At 39.8% G+C, this 14,458-nt stretch overlaps 1 protein-coding gene across 1 annotated transcript; it reads left to right on the forward strand.

Moving 5' to 3' along the window:
* The first annotated feature begins 1,591 nt into the window (after positions 1-1,591).
* On the forward strand, positions 1,592-13,462 carry LOC109200866 (uncharacterized). The gene is made up of 12 exons (XM_019356426.2): positions 1,592-1,700; positions 3,563-3,670; positions 3,830-3,845; positions 3,925-4,016; positions 4,245-4,292; positions 5,053-5,068; positions 5,723-5,814; positions 6,256-6,303; positions 6,425-6,487; positions 8,171-8,210; positions 8,319-8,379; positions 12,389-13,462. The coding sequence occupies exons 1-12, from the start codon at positions 1,592-1,594 to the stop codon at positions 12,431-12,433; spliced, it is 738 nt and encodes a 245-aa protein (XP_019211971.1). The 3' UTR covers positions 12,434-13,462.
* Positions 13,463-14,458: the final 996 nt, after the last annotated feature.

Below are 14,458 nucleotides of genomic sequence, written 5' to 3' on the forward strand. Positions count from 1 at the left end.
GTTTGTTTCTCTCTGTCCTTTCAATAAGCTCATGTTAGGTCATCATTTTTATTCACCACCATTTAGACCATTAAAATCTCATCTCCATGACAACCATTGATGTCTGTGTACATTAAAACTCCCCAAAAGAAGAACTGAACTGAATATTTTCCTTTCTCTCTGTGATCAAACTAAACTGAATTTCTGTTTCCTTTTCTTATTGCTCAATTTATTTAATGTGATAACATGAAAAACAAAAGACATCTATGAGATTTTAAATATTTTCTCTTTGAATACTTTTACTTTGATATTTAAACTCATGTTACTGTTTGTACTGATTATTGTTACTTAGTGCACAGACAGGATTTACACAGTTAAGACTCTTTGTTTAGTGCTCAGGTAGGTGTTCAGATAAAAAAGTCAAATATAGTTAATAAAGAAACAAAGATGTCAGCAGGCAGGTTAACAGCTCTGACAAATACAAGAAAAACACTGACTACAGATGGACGCTAGAAGAAGACGTCACAAATAACAGCTGCTGTTATTGTTCATTTAAATATATGTCACGGTGCTGTTGGACCCAGTATTTTGAGTTTATTATATTTTGGTTTAATTCTGCTTCATGGATTGTTTTCTTATTCTCTTGTAGTGATGATTATTATTAGTTTCTTGTTTCTGTTTATCCGTGCTTAAGGATTTGTGGTTTCATGTATTGTTTGAGTTCCATGTGTTATTTTCTGTCTCTCAGTGTCGAGTCTGCGTTCTTGTTTAGTAATTCATGTTTCCTGTTTTATTGTGAAAGTCTTTGTCTTATGTTAGTGTGTGCAGCTTGGTTCCCCCGTCTCGTTAGCCCTCATCTCTCCCAGCTGTGTCTCCCTTCTGTTGCCCATTCCCTCATTACTACCCTGTGTATTTAAGCCCTGTGTTTTCCTCAACCCAGTGTTGCGTCGTAGCCTCAGATCCTGCCTGTGTGTTCCAGTTAGTGTTTTCATGTTTGGTTTCTGTTTGTTGGTGCCAGCAATAAAGCTGTGGTTTTCAGTTACATTTTCGTCTCAGAGTCCTGCACTTGGATCCACATCTCCACCTGCCTGCACACAGAGCCCTGACAATATCCTTCAAAGGTTTTAGTTTTGGTCCTGCTGCTGCAAAATATCTCACTGTAGAAGGAATCTGTGAAACAGACAATATCACAGAATTATGACAGAAACATTACAGCAAATGACTGAAGTGTGTTCAGAGTGATCTGTATCAGGTGGATAATGCTGAGAGTGATGACTCAAAGCTCATGATGTCACATGACGTGTACCAAGCTCTACATGAGCTGCCAGCAGATAAAGCATGTGGGTTAGATCATCTTAAACATGTCAGTATTCGGCTCCTGTGTTTTCCGAATATTTCCACTGTGATATTTTGAATGCTAACATCTGTGAGCTTTGTCTCTTCACTGCATGTTGTTTCCAGATGTTCATTCAGCAGCGTCTCTCACAGTGAGTCCTGACAGAGTGCAACACTTCACCTCTGACTCTGTCTCACTGACCTGTGAGGGAAACTTCACTGAGTGGAGAGTGAGGAAGTTCTCTGAGGACGGCCGACTGTACTCTGACTGTGGAGAATGACTGGATCCACATGTAACATCAACACATCAGAGTCAGATACTGGAGTGTACTGGTGTGAGTCTGGATCAGGAGAGTTCAGCAGTGCAGTCAACATCACTGTACAGAGTATGTTATTATACATTTACTTCTTGGATCTGAATGATTTAGACGTCACATGAACATTTGTCTCAGCTTTGCTGTATGTGAAGTAATTCTATGTGGCAAAACAAACAAATGAGAATTTCAGACAATTTCAGGCACCAAAGCATCAAATATTCTTGGATGTTGGTCTAATTTCTCTCGATTCTTTTATAATCCAGTTTGTCATAATTGCCAACAGTATTTTTGATTTTCTGTCAGAATAAAACTCAAAAAAGCTCAACATCTCTGTCGTCAGATTAGATGAACTTTTAATGTCTCAATAGAGAGAAATTTGGGAAACACGTCATGCAAAATAACACAAACATACAAACATTTACAATTTCACCTTTAACCATTCAATAACGTCACCGTCAATAATTTGACTCCTGCAGGGAACATCCCAACTATATTTCCAGTCCTCATAATCACTCAGAAAACCAGGTCTGCATGTAGATCAAGAGACACGACTCACAGCTTTTTCTCAAAGGTTTGCATCAGCTGGTCTGACTGAAACAAATGTGTGTGATTGTTTCACAGATGATGGTAATGGTCCTATCCTGGTGAGTCCTGTTCATCCTGTGACTGAGGGAGCTTCTGTTAGTCTGAGCTGCAGTTTGAAAACACAAAAAATACTTTCCAATGTGTTTTTCTATCACAATGACAAACTTATTCAAAATGATACCCGAGGGGAGCTGAAGATCTCTGCAGTGTCAAAGTCTGATGAAGGTTTCTACAAGTGTCAGTCCTCAGGAAGAGAGTCAGCACAGAGCTGGATGTCAGTTAAAGGTGAGCAGGATCAAAACATTTGATGTGTTTCTGTAAATGAGTTTCATGACTGAGAAATAACATCATATTATCTCTTTTAATGTTTTTATGCCACCTGGGTCTATTTAGTCAGAACTTTATAAAACTATTATGTAATATCTCTATACTGTCAGGTTTAATATCGTTGTGATTCAGGACTCATGTGTGGGACTCAGGTGAAAACAGCAGAGGATGTAATCAGTCAAGTTTCTTTATAACAGCGGACATAACAGCGTGAGGGCGACAGATCTGTGGGAGAGGAGAGAGCAGTTAGGGCAGGAAATCTGAGAGGGAATGTGACAAGACAGAGAGTGTTCATAAAGTGCAGCAACAATGACTTACTTGGAGTCCAGACTAGGTGGGAGTAAAGGATGAAGGCAGAGGTCTGTGGAAACTGCTGAAGGGTGGGCAGGCAGGCAAGTGAGGAAGAGGCTCTGAGGGGGCAGCAGTGGTGGTGAATAGGGGGGTAATGATCCAAGGTGGCAGGCGTCTGACTGGAGGTGAATGATGGCATGAAAACGAATCCTGAAGCAGGAAGACACTGAAACAAGGGGAAAATCTGTTAGCATACAAATCTTATTTTCCTAGAAAGGATCCCAGCAGACCTGCCTGGTTACCTCACTGACGAGCTGCAGTCATGTTAACTATCCATTAACATTTGGCTTACATCCACCGAGGTCTTCAAGGTCAACTTTATGACTCAATAAAATCCTTATAACACAGAAACTATGATTCTTACAAAGTGCTGTGTCTTGTCAACATATAGAAAATACTGTATAAAGATTTAAAATATCATTTGTTTGACCTCTGACCTCACTTTTACATTTCACATCTGCCCTTGTTGTCATGTTGAAACAAATCTGCCTTTGGACTTATTTTTACTGCACTACAAACTTCTCACAGTACAAATAAAAAAATACACGAAAATACAATACTTTTCCTTAAAGTAAATACTGTCAACAGAGTGAGCTGTCTTAGCAGAGATTTGTGCTCTCAGAATGCTTCTTTTACATATTATTAATAATTATTGTTTGTTGTTACAGTAACTGGACGCAGTTCATCTCCTGTGTGGTTGATGGTTGGACTGGTTTGTGGAGTCTCTCTCATTATTATTCTCCTGCTCTTGTTGTATCGCTGCAGACAGTCCAAGTGTAAGAGCCTCTTCTTTTCATGCTGTATTAGAGAGTTTATTTACTACATACACTTTAATTATTCACACATATACATGTATTCTGATCTCATGACACTAAATATCAGTGGAACAATTTATACATGACAAACATGTGTAATAACATTTGTCTCTCTCACAGATTCCTGCTTCACCAGGTTGGTAAAATACTTTTTATTATTATTTTAAACAAACATCAGTTACTTTTGAGTTTATTGTGTTTATTTCCTGTTTTAGGTCGATCCAGTCTGAGAGTCACAGTCCGGGCTCCTCCACAAATCATGGAGTCAACCAGGATGAAACTCATGTGTACGACTCTCTTCAACATGGTCAGCATTTAAACTGATCTTTATTATCATTATTAATATTGACTTTTATTAAACCTCCATTAACATGAACATTTCTTAGGTTCAGTTTGTGTTCAGCAGTTTTTCAAAGAACATTTAAAGATCTTACAGTCCTGGTTTTGACTCACACAGTGTTTCTGTTTTTGCTCTGATCTTTAGTGTAACTGTAATAAAATGATTAATGTGAGCCTGGCTTGTTTTTTTCTTTAGGTACTGCTGACACCTATGAATCAGTCACGCAAGTGACAAACAGAAATGGTCAGTATATGTGCTGGAAAGCACAGAAATAAAATTTGTTTTTGATTCAATGAAACTAATTCCATGTGACATGTTTTTACAAACCTGTAAATAAAATATGAACATTTCACTATTAGATACTTTATTAGAGAGTTTATTTTCTGCATTCACTTTAATTATTCAAACATACATTCTGATCTGATGACACAAAATATCAGTGAAACATTTAAACCTTATAATTTAAATGAAAGAATCTGAACAGTCTGATGAAGAAGACCAGCTCTGTTCTGGGACGTCCTCATGACCCAGTGGAGGTAGTCAGTGACAGGATGGTGGCTCAGCTGTCATCCCTGTTAGATAACTCCTCCCACCCCATGCAGGTCACTCTGACAGCACTGAGCAGCTCCTGCAGTGACAGGCTGCTGCACCCACAGTGTGAAGGAGAGATTTAGGAGATCTTTCCTTCCAGCTGCTGTCAGACTACAACATACATCATCATATCGAAACACACATGCACACACTGGTGTCTGTACATATCTCAATGTGCAATACTCTATACCTGCTGCTACTAACATCTATCGACTACACGATGAAATGCTGCTTTTTGCAGCTGCTACATCCAAATTGAAATTCTCTGCGTTGTGTTGTGTACATTTTTCTTCTTACTTTGTGATATATTATATTATTTAGTTTAGTCAGTTACTGTTCTTACTGTCTTTGAGCCACTGTGACCACTTAGTTTCCTCTGAGATTAATAAAGTATTCTTATCTTATCTTACAGATTCCTGCTTCACCAGGTTGGTAAAATACTTTTAATTATTATTTTAAACAAACATCAGTTACTTTTGAATTTATTGTTATCAGGTCTGCTGTGGCAGATGAGTGGAGTTTTAGAATTAGGACCCAAGATGCAGGCAGCTGAGATGCAAGTGAGTTTTATTCATAAAGTGGTGAAACAAACAGAAACAACAAAGGCAAGGACGGAAACTAAGCAAACCTAAACTGGAAAATACTAAAAAAAAAAAACCTGAAACCTTAAATGGCGATGCAGGGAGACACGGGGGACGACACAGAATGATGCAGAGAAAGAACACAGACGAACCAGCAACAAGCACACGAGGACACACACTATAAATACACACAGAGGGAAACGTGGAATAGCAAACAGGAGGAAGACACAGCTGAACCAAATTGACCTGACGAGACAGGAAAACATAAACTGAACACACTAACAGAAGACACGGACCTTCACAATAAAACAGGAAATGCACAGAGACACGGTACAGACACTAAACAGAGGGAACACAGAAACCAAACTCTAGGAACTAAAAAGTCTAAACCCCAGTACACAATCAGAACAAACTACAACAGAAGATCATAATAATGAAAAACACAAACTGCTGCGTCAAAAGACCGAGGACCATGACAACTGTGTTTATTTCCTGTTTTAGGTCGATCCAGTCTGAGAGTCACAGTCCGGGCTCCTCCACAAATCATGGAGTCAACCAGAATGAAACTCATGTGTACGACTCTCTTCAACATGGTCAGCATTTAAACTGATCTTTATTATCATTATTAATATTGACTTTTAGGCTAATTGATCAATCTAAATTGCCCATAGGTGTGAATGGGGGAGTGAATGTGACTGCGAATGGTTGTCTGTCTCTGTGTGTGAGCCCTGTGACAGACTGGCGACCTGTCCAGGGTGTAGCCTGCCTCTCGCCCTATGACAGCTGGGATAGACTCCAGCACCCCTGAAAATAAGCGGAAGCGAATGGATGGATGGATATTGACTTTTATTAAACCTCCATTAACACAAACATTTTTCAGTTTTTGGTTCAGTTTGTGTTCAGCAGCTTTTCAAAGAACATTTAAAGATCTTACAGTCCTGGTTTTGACTCACACAGTGTTTCTGTTTTTGCTCTGATCTTTAGTGTAACTGTAATAAAATGATTAATGTGAGCCTGGCTTGTTTTTTCTTTAGGTACTGCTGACGTCTATGAATCAGTCACACAAGTGAAAAACAGAAATGGTACAGTATATGTGCTGGAAAGCACAGAGCAGTTAGAGATGAAACTTGTTTTTGATTTAATGAATCTAATTTCATGTGACATGTTTTTACAATCCTGTAAATAAAAATATGAACATTTCAGGTTCAGATGAATATGATGACGTCACCTCATCTCTTATTGAGTTTAAAGATCTTAGAACTAAGAGTGAGTACACCAAAGTTAATTTTATAAAAAGAAAACCTGGTTTGGAAAGTTTTTTAATTAGTATGAAATTAATTTTGGGTGGGCTTATTAATATGAATTAGGTCCGGCGGCATTTTTCTCATGTTAGGAAACAGACATTTATTCAAATGTATTATTTTGTTCTTTTCATCTTTTTAAATCTGTGTATTTAGTGAGATGGCAAAACATTTAAACACCAAACAAATGAAGAATAAAAACATATATTCATCGTTCTTTGTAAGCTACATGTTTGCTGTGCAAGCCAAAGTAATCTATTACTGGCATTATTAGCATGACAACACATTACAGTGATATCAAAGTGCCACCGCACTAAGAACCAATTATTAGTCTGGACCAAAGTTAAGTGGATAATAAAGCTGTATTTTACTCTAATTACTTCCTTCAATATTAAACTTGTCACTTGGACATTTCTGATTAAACTGAACAAAGCCTGAGCTTACATTACCTTGAAAAAGTATTAATACCTGTTGAACTTCTACACATTTTGACACCTTTTTTAAATTGAGATTTTCTGTGATAGACAAATACAACGTAGCACATAATTATGAACTGGTATGAAAATGATAGATGATTTTCAAAATTTTAAACAAATAAAAATCTGAAAAGTGTGGCGTGCATTTGTTTTCAGCCACCTGTACTCTGATATCCCTCATTAAAATCCAGTGCATTCAATTACCTTCAGAAGTCACCTATTTAGCTGCTCTGTGACGGCCTCAGTGGTTTGTTAGAGAACATTAGTGAACAAACAGCATCATGAAGACCAAGGAACTCACCAGACAGGTCAGGAATAAAGTTGAAGATAAGTTTAAAGCAGGGTTAGGTAATAAAAAAATATCCCAAGCTTTAAACATCTCAAGGAGTATTGTTCAATCCATCATCCAAAAATGGAAAAAGCATGCTACAACTGCAAACCCAGGGTGATATCTAAACCCTGCAGGACACCAGCCTACCCCTGGTTTAGATCAAAGAATATTCTTGTGTTAGAATGGCTCAGTCAAAGTCCAGACCTAAATCCCACTGAGCATCTGTGGCAAGACTTGAAGATTGCTGTTCACAGTCTGGCTGAGCTTGAGCCATTTTGCAACAAATAATTGGCAAACATTTCAGTCTGTAGATGTGCAAAGCTGGTAAAGACTTGCAGCTGTAAATGCAGCGAGCGGTGTCTCTACAAAGTATTGACGAAGGTGGGTTGAAAACAAATGCATGCCACACTTTTCAGAGTTTTATTTGCTTAAAATTTTGAAAAACTATGTATAATTTTCATACCACTTCACAGTTATGCACTACTTGTGCGGGTCTATCACAGAACATCCCAGTAAAAACATTTAAGTTGGCGGTTGTAAGGTGACAAAATGTGTAAACATTCAAAGGGTATGAATACTTTTTCAAGTCACTGTCAGTTTCATTTAGTCGAGTAACAGCATCACCGTACAAAACACACCATTGTCTCAAGTGTCCCAGGTGAGCTGTTAATGATTTTTACTGATACAGAAGAAGATAGAGAAGTGTTTCAGCTTCACATGTTTTGCAAAAAAACAAAAAAATCATCTTTACAACACAGAACACATTACAAATGATAAGTTATGTGTCTGAGGCCAGATGTTTACATGAAAGTAAAATCAGATGATTTCCTCGTCCACACAGATACAGAGTCTGCCTGCGCCTTCTACACAAATCCTATAAGGTACAGTAACATTACACACCTGTAAAGACTCAAACACAAAACAGAACTTCACTTTGCATCAAGGGGAGACAATGCTTTTATAATAAACTTTATTGTTCTCCAACACAGGTGGGACAGGCATGAGGGGCAGCCAGTGACCCCTCACACACGTCCTTATGCTGATATCCAGGCAGGTTCTCAGTGTTTGTAGCTGCTGATTTATGCAGCAAACATTTCCACAGTCCTCTGCAGCAGATTATAGAAACACTTCTTTTCTCAGCTCACGACAGAAGATCTACAGCTGGGACACTGTTAAGTGGTTCTACGTGAAAAATAGTTCAATATTAACTCAAACATGTTCTTGTATGTAAAACAGGTTCAAATGCATGAAATTATATTTGTCCTTTATAGTGGACATTAAAAACACCACATGTATGAACGATAGTTTACATCTTAGAGCCCTGCTCTCAAACACTGACTCAGATGTAACTGTCTGTGAAACCAGATTTAAGAAATAAGAACTTAAAGTTCACAAAACATGTCAAACAGATTCTCCTTCATGAAGTCCTCGTTCATAAAGTGCTTCACAGACATGAACATTACAGCTAACAGCTGGATTTTCCTGTGTCAGTGCAGCTGGCCAAACAATGCAGAACCACTTACTGCTAAAGAGACAGACGGTGAAAGCAGACAGTATATCCTCAGTTTTAACATAAAACTCATTGTTGCAGCTGAGAGCAGCACAACAGTGACCCCATTAAACTGATGTTTAGTTTTAGTGTCCTTATTTTCACTGAGTTATTGGTTCTGCTATTAGTTACTTTACATAAACTGATGTGAGTCTTTTGACTGAAACTAACCAACTGACCTGGTGATGTGATGCTCTGTACTGACAGCAGATGGCGCTGAACATGTTTTTATAACTTTAAGCAGTTATTTCTTAAATGAAGCTTCACAGTCAGAGTTACATCTGTGTCAGTTTTTGAGAGCTGGGCTCCATGATGTACATTAGCATTGATACATGTAGTGTTTCATGTCCCCTTTAATGCTGAACACCTGATCTGACATTTCCACACAATAACTCTGCTCAGTAACTGATTGTTTTACATGTTTTCCATCTTCTAGTTTTTGTGATTTGGTTCATGTAAACATTTCTGATGGTTTTATTTTCATCAAAATATTTTAATTTGCACTTAAGTTTGAACTCTTAGAGATTAAACTCACTTTATATTCACAGACTTGTGACCATGACACAAAACTACAGACAGAAGTGGATAAAATCTCAGTGTTACTGGTTTTAGAAATGCTTTACAATAATAAAAAATACATCAATTAGAGTCAAAACAGGTTGTTTTGCACTTTTGAAAAAATAAATTCTCCTCTGATAAGTTGTCAAACTGTCTTTTAGAATAATGTATTCTCAGTTTTCTGCTCAGACTTTTTCTCAGACGTCTGATTTTCTCCTCTTCTGTTCAGAGTCACTCATCTTCAGTTGTCTAAAGTCAAGACTGTCTCTCTGTCCTCTGTTGTCTGTATTCTGTTTTCTTCTGTCCAGATGTCAAACTGCTTTAATTTCTGAGACCTTCATCTCTGCTTACTGATCAAACTCCTCCTCAGATTCTTACATTGCTCCTTTTAGCTTTTAACTTGCTGCTGTTTGCTGAGAAAAACTTTCTTTGCTTGTTTTGATTTTTCCAGAATAAATCTGTTGGGTTTAAGTCAACCCTGCTGGTAAACAGAACCTGTTACTGGAAGCAACCACACAGACACCAGTGTACATTTTACATGCAAGGGGAGCGTTGGAGAGCACTGCTGCGACTCGCCTGTCCAAGCAACTCCAACTCCTCTGTGTCCACTTCACTCTTTTATTGACAACAGAGGTTACACATAATTCAGTTAACCACGTGACAGTTTTAAGGCAAGCATGTGTGTGTGAGCAATGTATACGCCTGTGTGTGTGTGTGTGTGTGTGTGCGTGTGTGTGTGCGTGTGCGTGTGTGTGTGTGTGTGTGTATGTAGGTGCATGTGCATGTGTGTGTTTCCAGCTATACCATACATAGACATGCGATCTTTCAATGAACTTAAACTGTGTGTATGAGGTTTGCAGAAAAGCAGAAATAAGCTCCTTGCTAAACTATAAAAACAGGAACTTGTAAGAGGTCATGTCTCAAACAAACATTTAAAGGTGTGAAGTCTTGCACTTATAAAGAAACAGAACCTGGTGCGTTCCTAATGTATAACATAGCTCATCTCTGGACTAAGCTGCACTCTAAATAAAGAAAGCACATTTTGTCAGCACAGACACAGATAAAGGAAATAGTAGAAGGTTGAAAATAAATCCTCTGACTGTCTGGCTTTTTCTTCATAATGAAGCCATATTAGGACACATAAAGGCGATGATTATATATCTATATATTTTAGCACAAATGACAATATAAAAAACATCAATTCCAACAAAATCTGCCTCTGTTTAGTTTTTCTGTTCATTTGTCCAGACTGACACTTCTTTTGCTCTAAGAAATAAGAACACAATGATCGGGACGGTGTAAGCTACAACCCTATAATCACTCTCTGTCACCGACCTCTCAGCTAAACCTGTGTAGAGTCATCCAATGATAACAACTGGGGTTGCCACGATTCGTTGACTAGTCACGATCAGGTCAACTAGCGTTAAACGCCAAAGAAGAAGAAGCCGTCTCCAGTATCGTAGCTGTGTCCAAATTCAGGGGCTGCATCCTTTGCAGGCCGCATTTGTAGGTCAATTACGTTACAGCAACGCAACGAAGACTGTCCAACTTCGAAGACTCCTCCAAATGTGTCCTTTTCCCTAGATTGGAAGGATGGGTCGGGTGTATTCTTTGTGGCCCAACCTAACCCACAATTCATAGTGCGGCTCAGCCAATTCCAGTTTCCAAAAATGGCGGCACCTACTTTGTTTTAATATTACTCTTTCTGGGTCACAAAATAAACATTTAAGATATTTTCAGTCGAGAATGTAGCCGTGTAAACTTCAAATATCTGCTCGATTTATCAAGACATTACATATTTGCAAACGTGCTCCGACGTTTTCAGAGACGTCTGTTACCCACCAGCTCCTTAGCTGACTGGGAGGTCGAGGCTCACGTTTTCAAAACCCCCGCAGTCTTTCACTACTCAGGTTAAGCATGACATATACAGTAAGTCACTTAGATAACTTACAAATGTTGTAAAACAAGTGTTTTATGGAAGCCCGTTTCTGCCAAAACAAAGACTGTTAAACGTGGTGGAAAAGGGTCGACACCTATCCGGTCATTAAGTGATGACGTGACAAATCCTACTTCCGGGCCTAAAGTAGTCTGCGTTTAATATGGCTTTTGTGTTGTTAACATGTTTAATGTTTTGTATTTTCTTCTATTTAATCTCAAAAAGCTCCTAAAACAGTCAGTGATCACTGTTGACCTCCCTCAGCTTTTATTACCGCTAATCATTTATTTAAGCTCAGTTTTTAAAACCTTAGGATGTAACTACAGCACAGCCCATGCAGCAGTATATAAATGACTAACCTTGTATTGTGGATGGATTATCTCAGTTGTTCTCCTGGCTGAAGTTTGGTCCTTTTACAGCATCCTGCCATGCGATTACATTTGCTCCTGACCACCGAGAACACTCACGTTAACGTTTATTGAGTGGAAAAAAAGTTAGCTTGTTTATATTATGCTAACATAGCTGTGTCGCTAGCGGTCACGTAACACATCATTATATACCAGCTAGCCAAACTTCAGTAACCCTACAAACGTCACTGTTGTTTAGTTTTCTGTCTTCATTTATGTTGGAAGTGATAACAGAGCTGTACGTTTTAATTTGTTTCCAAAACCCCGCAGTCAGGACATGCTATATTGTATTTAGATAGAAGCTAGCGAGCTAACTTCCTACTAACTTCTAACTCCATTAAATGTCATAAATTCCGTTTTCATGGATGCCTGGATGTTAAACTCAATTGTTACACCTAGTAGAGCAGAACGCTGATCATTTTATTAAAGATGAAAGACTTTAGACAGTTTTTCAACTCTCAGTAATGCAATAGTGATCGTTTGATATATGGACCTGCAGCGGAGTTTAGGCCCAGACACGGCCAGTGACGTCAGACTTAACGACCGGATTGTAGCTGAGCTGGTTTTCATTGAGCCTGCTCCTTTGCCTCCCTGTGCTTCTGCTCTCAGGGCAGCTGTGGTCCAGCCATCCCATACACCCAGTTCCTCAGGTGAGGGGGGCTAGGGCCCAGTTGATCCCTGCTCCAGTTCCCAGGCCGGCTGAAGCTCTGCTAGTCCCTGCACCCGTACCTGTTCTTCGGGTAGGGACAGCAGCTGCCCAGCTGTCGCCGGTGCCTGTTCCGGTTCCCAGGGTGAGGCTAGCCAGGACACAGCCTACCTCTGCACCCGTACCTACTCCGCGGGTGGGAGCAGCTAGTGCGCAGCAGGCCCCTGCACCTGTTTCTGACCCCGCTGGAGGCTCAGGTGGGCCCGTCCAGCAGTTTTCTTCAGGTTCCGTAGGCTCAGAAAACCTAGCTCCGCCATCTGCTCATCCAGCACCTCACCCACCATTACTACCATCGTTACAACAGTCAATACATCTTAAACTTCTATCCATAGCTCAAACATTAGCTCACCTATCAGCCCAGTCACCAGCTCCGTTACCTCCTCAGTCATTTAGTCAGCTGCCTGTACCTGCTGGAGGGTCCGAGGGGCCCGTTCAGCCACACCGTCTGGTCCTGCCTCACCTCGTCCTGTCCGGCCTTCAGCGTCGCCGCCGTTGCTTTTCGCACGGTCGGCCTCCTGACCTAAAATGTTCTCGACTGTTGTGCTGTCGACCTGCAGGCCGGCACCCTGAACCTTTTCGAGACCGTTACCTGGGCCCCTGCGCCTTTCATGGACTTTTTGTTTGTTTCATTTTGAACTGTTCCTAGGCCTCAGTGCTGTTGGTCTCTGGCTCATGTTTTTGGTTTGTCTCGAGCTATGTGTTGGTGTGCCTGGGTCATTGATCCAGAGTTTTGAGTTTTCATTATTATAGTACTTTGGTTTTTGCCTTTATTTATAATTTCTAGTCTTTTGGTTTCTTTGTCAGAGTTGTGCCTTCTGGGTTCTGTTCTGTTCCATAGTTGCTGTCTCCCTGTGTCAAGTCTGTTATGTTATGTTTCCTGTTTTACTTTGAAGGACCTTGTCTTTTTATATTGTCTTTCCAGTTCGAGCCCCAGCTTGGACAGTCTTGGTCGTTGTGTCCTTGGGCAAGACACTTCACCCGTTGCCTACTGGTGGTGGTCAGAGGGCCCGGTGGCGTCAGTGTCCGGCAGCCTCGCCTCTGTCAGTGCGCCCCAGGGTGGCTGTGGCTACAACATAGCTTACCATCACCAGTGTGTGAATGTGTGTGTGAATGGGTGAATGACTGGATATGTAAAGCGCTTTGGGGTCCTTAGGGACCAGAAAAGCGCTATATAAATACAGGCCATTTACCATTTACCATTTTCTTATGTTAATGTGTCTGGTTTTGCTTCCCCTGTTTCATTAAGCCTGGTTTGCCCCAGCTGTGTTTCCGTCCTGTTACCCATTCCCTGACTGCTCCCTCTGTGTATTTAAGCCTTGTGTTTCCCTGTGTCAGTGTTGCGATCTGCCCGCATTCATGTTGTGTGTTCTGTCTGCCTGCGTAAGTTTATTTTGTATTTTAGTTTAGCCAGTTTTCTGTTTTGTCGTCCAGCATTAAAGCTGTATTTAAGTTCACCTTTTGCTTCCGTCAGTGTGCATTTTGGGTCCTTTTCCTGCCTGCACACAGCCTTCACATGGCACTATGATCTTGTCTTTATTTTTAGTTAGCACTTACCTTAAACACTTCAAGCTGTAAGCTAATGATAGTTATATAAGAGCAGACGCATGCTGATGCAATAAGCTGTACGTTTTATGTCCAATTGCTGCATAAAAAAATAATGTGTGACTAGTCGACTATCAAAATAATCATTTGTGACAGCCCTAATAACAACTATGCATTCAGAATTTTCCCCTATACAGTATTATACTATTATACTAAACAACAGTAAACTGGTCTGTTTCCTGGCATCATCTGATGTTTTTGTAAAATCTTTGGTTCTGTTGTTCTGTTTTTCTGCTGCTCTCTGTAAAATTATTCAAAGACAGTTTTGGTAATGAGCTGGATTAGATCCTAGAAACGTGACTGCAACCCTTTAAATATGTGTTATAAAACCCTCCACTCTTTACTGTTTTATCTTATATGTGGGAAAATGT

This window comes from Oreochromis niloticus, unplaced genomic scaffold (assembly GCF_001858045.2).
Source record: "Oreochromis niloticus isolate F11D_XX unplaced genomic scaffold, O_niloticus_UMD_NMBU tig00001134_pilon, whole genome shotgun sequence".
Classification (NCBI taxonomy): domain Eukaryota; kingdom Metazoa; phylum Chordata; class Actinopteri; order Cichliformes; family Cichlidae; genus Oreochromis; species Oreochromis niloticus.

Coding starts and splice junctions, on each gene's coding strand:
- LOC109200866 (XM_019356426.2), top strand. CDS start 1,592: ATGACTGGATCCACATGTAACATCAACACATCAGAGTCAGATACTGGA. Junction 4,017..4,244: donor GTACGACTCTCTTCAACATG/GTCAGCATTTAA, acceptor TTTTTTCTTTAG/GTACTGCTGACACCTATGAA. Junction 6,304..6,424: donor ACAAGTGAAAAACAGAAATG/GTACAGTATATG, acceptor TGAACATTTCAG/GTTCAGATGAATATGATGAC.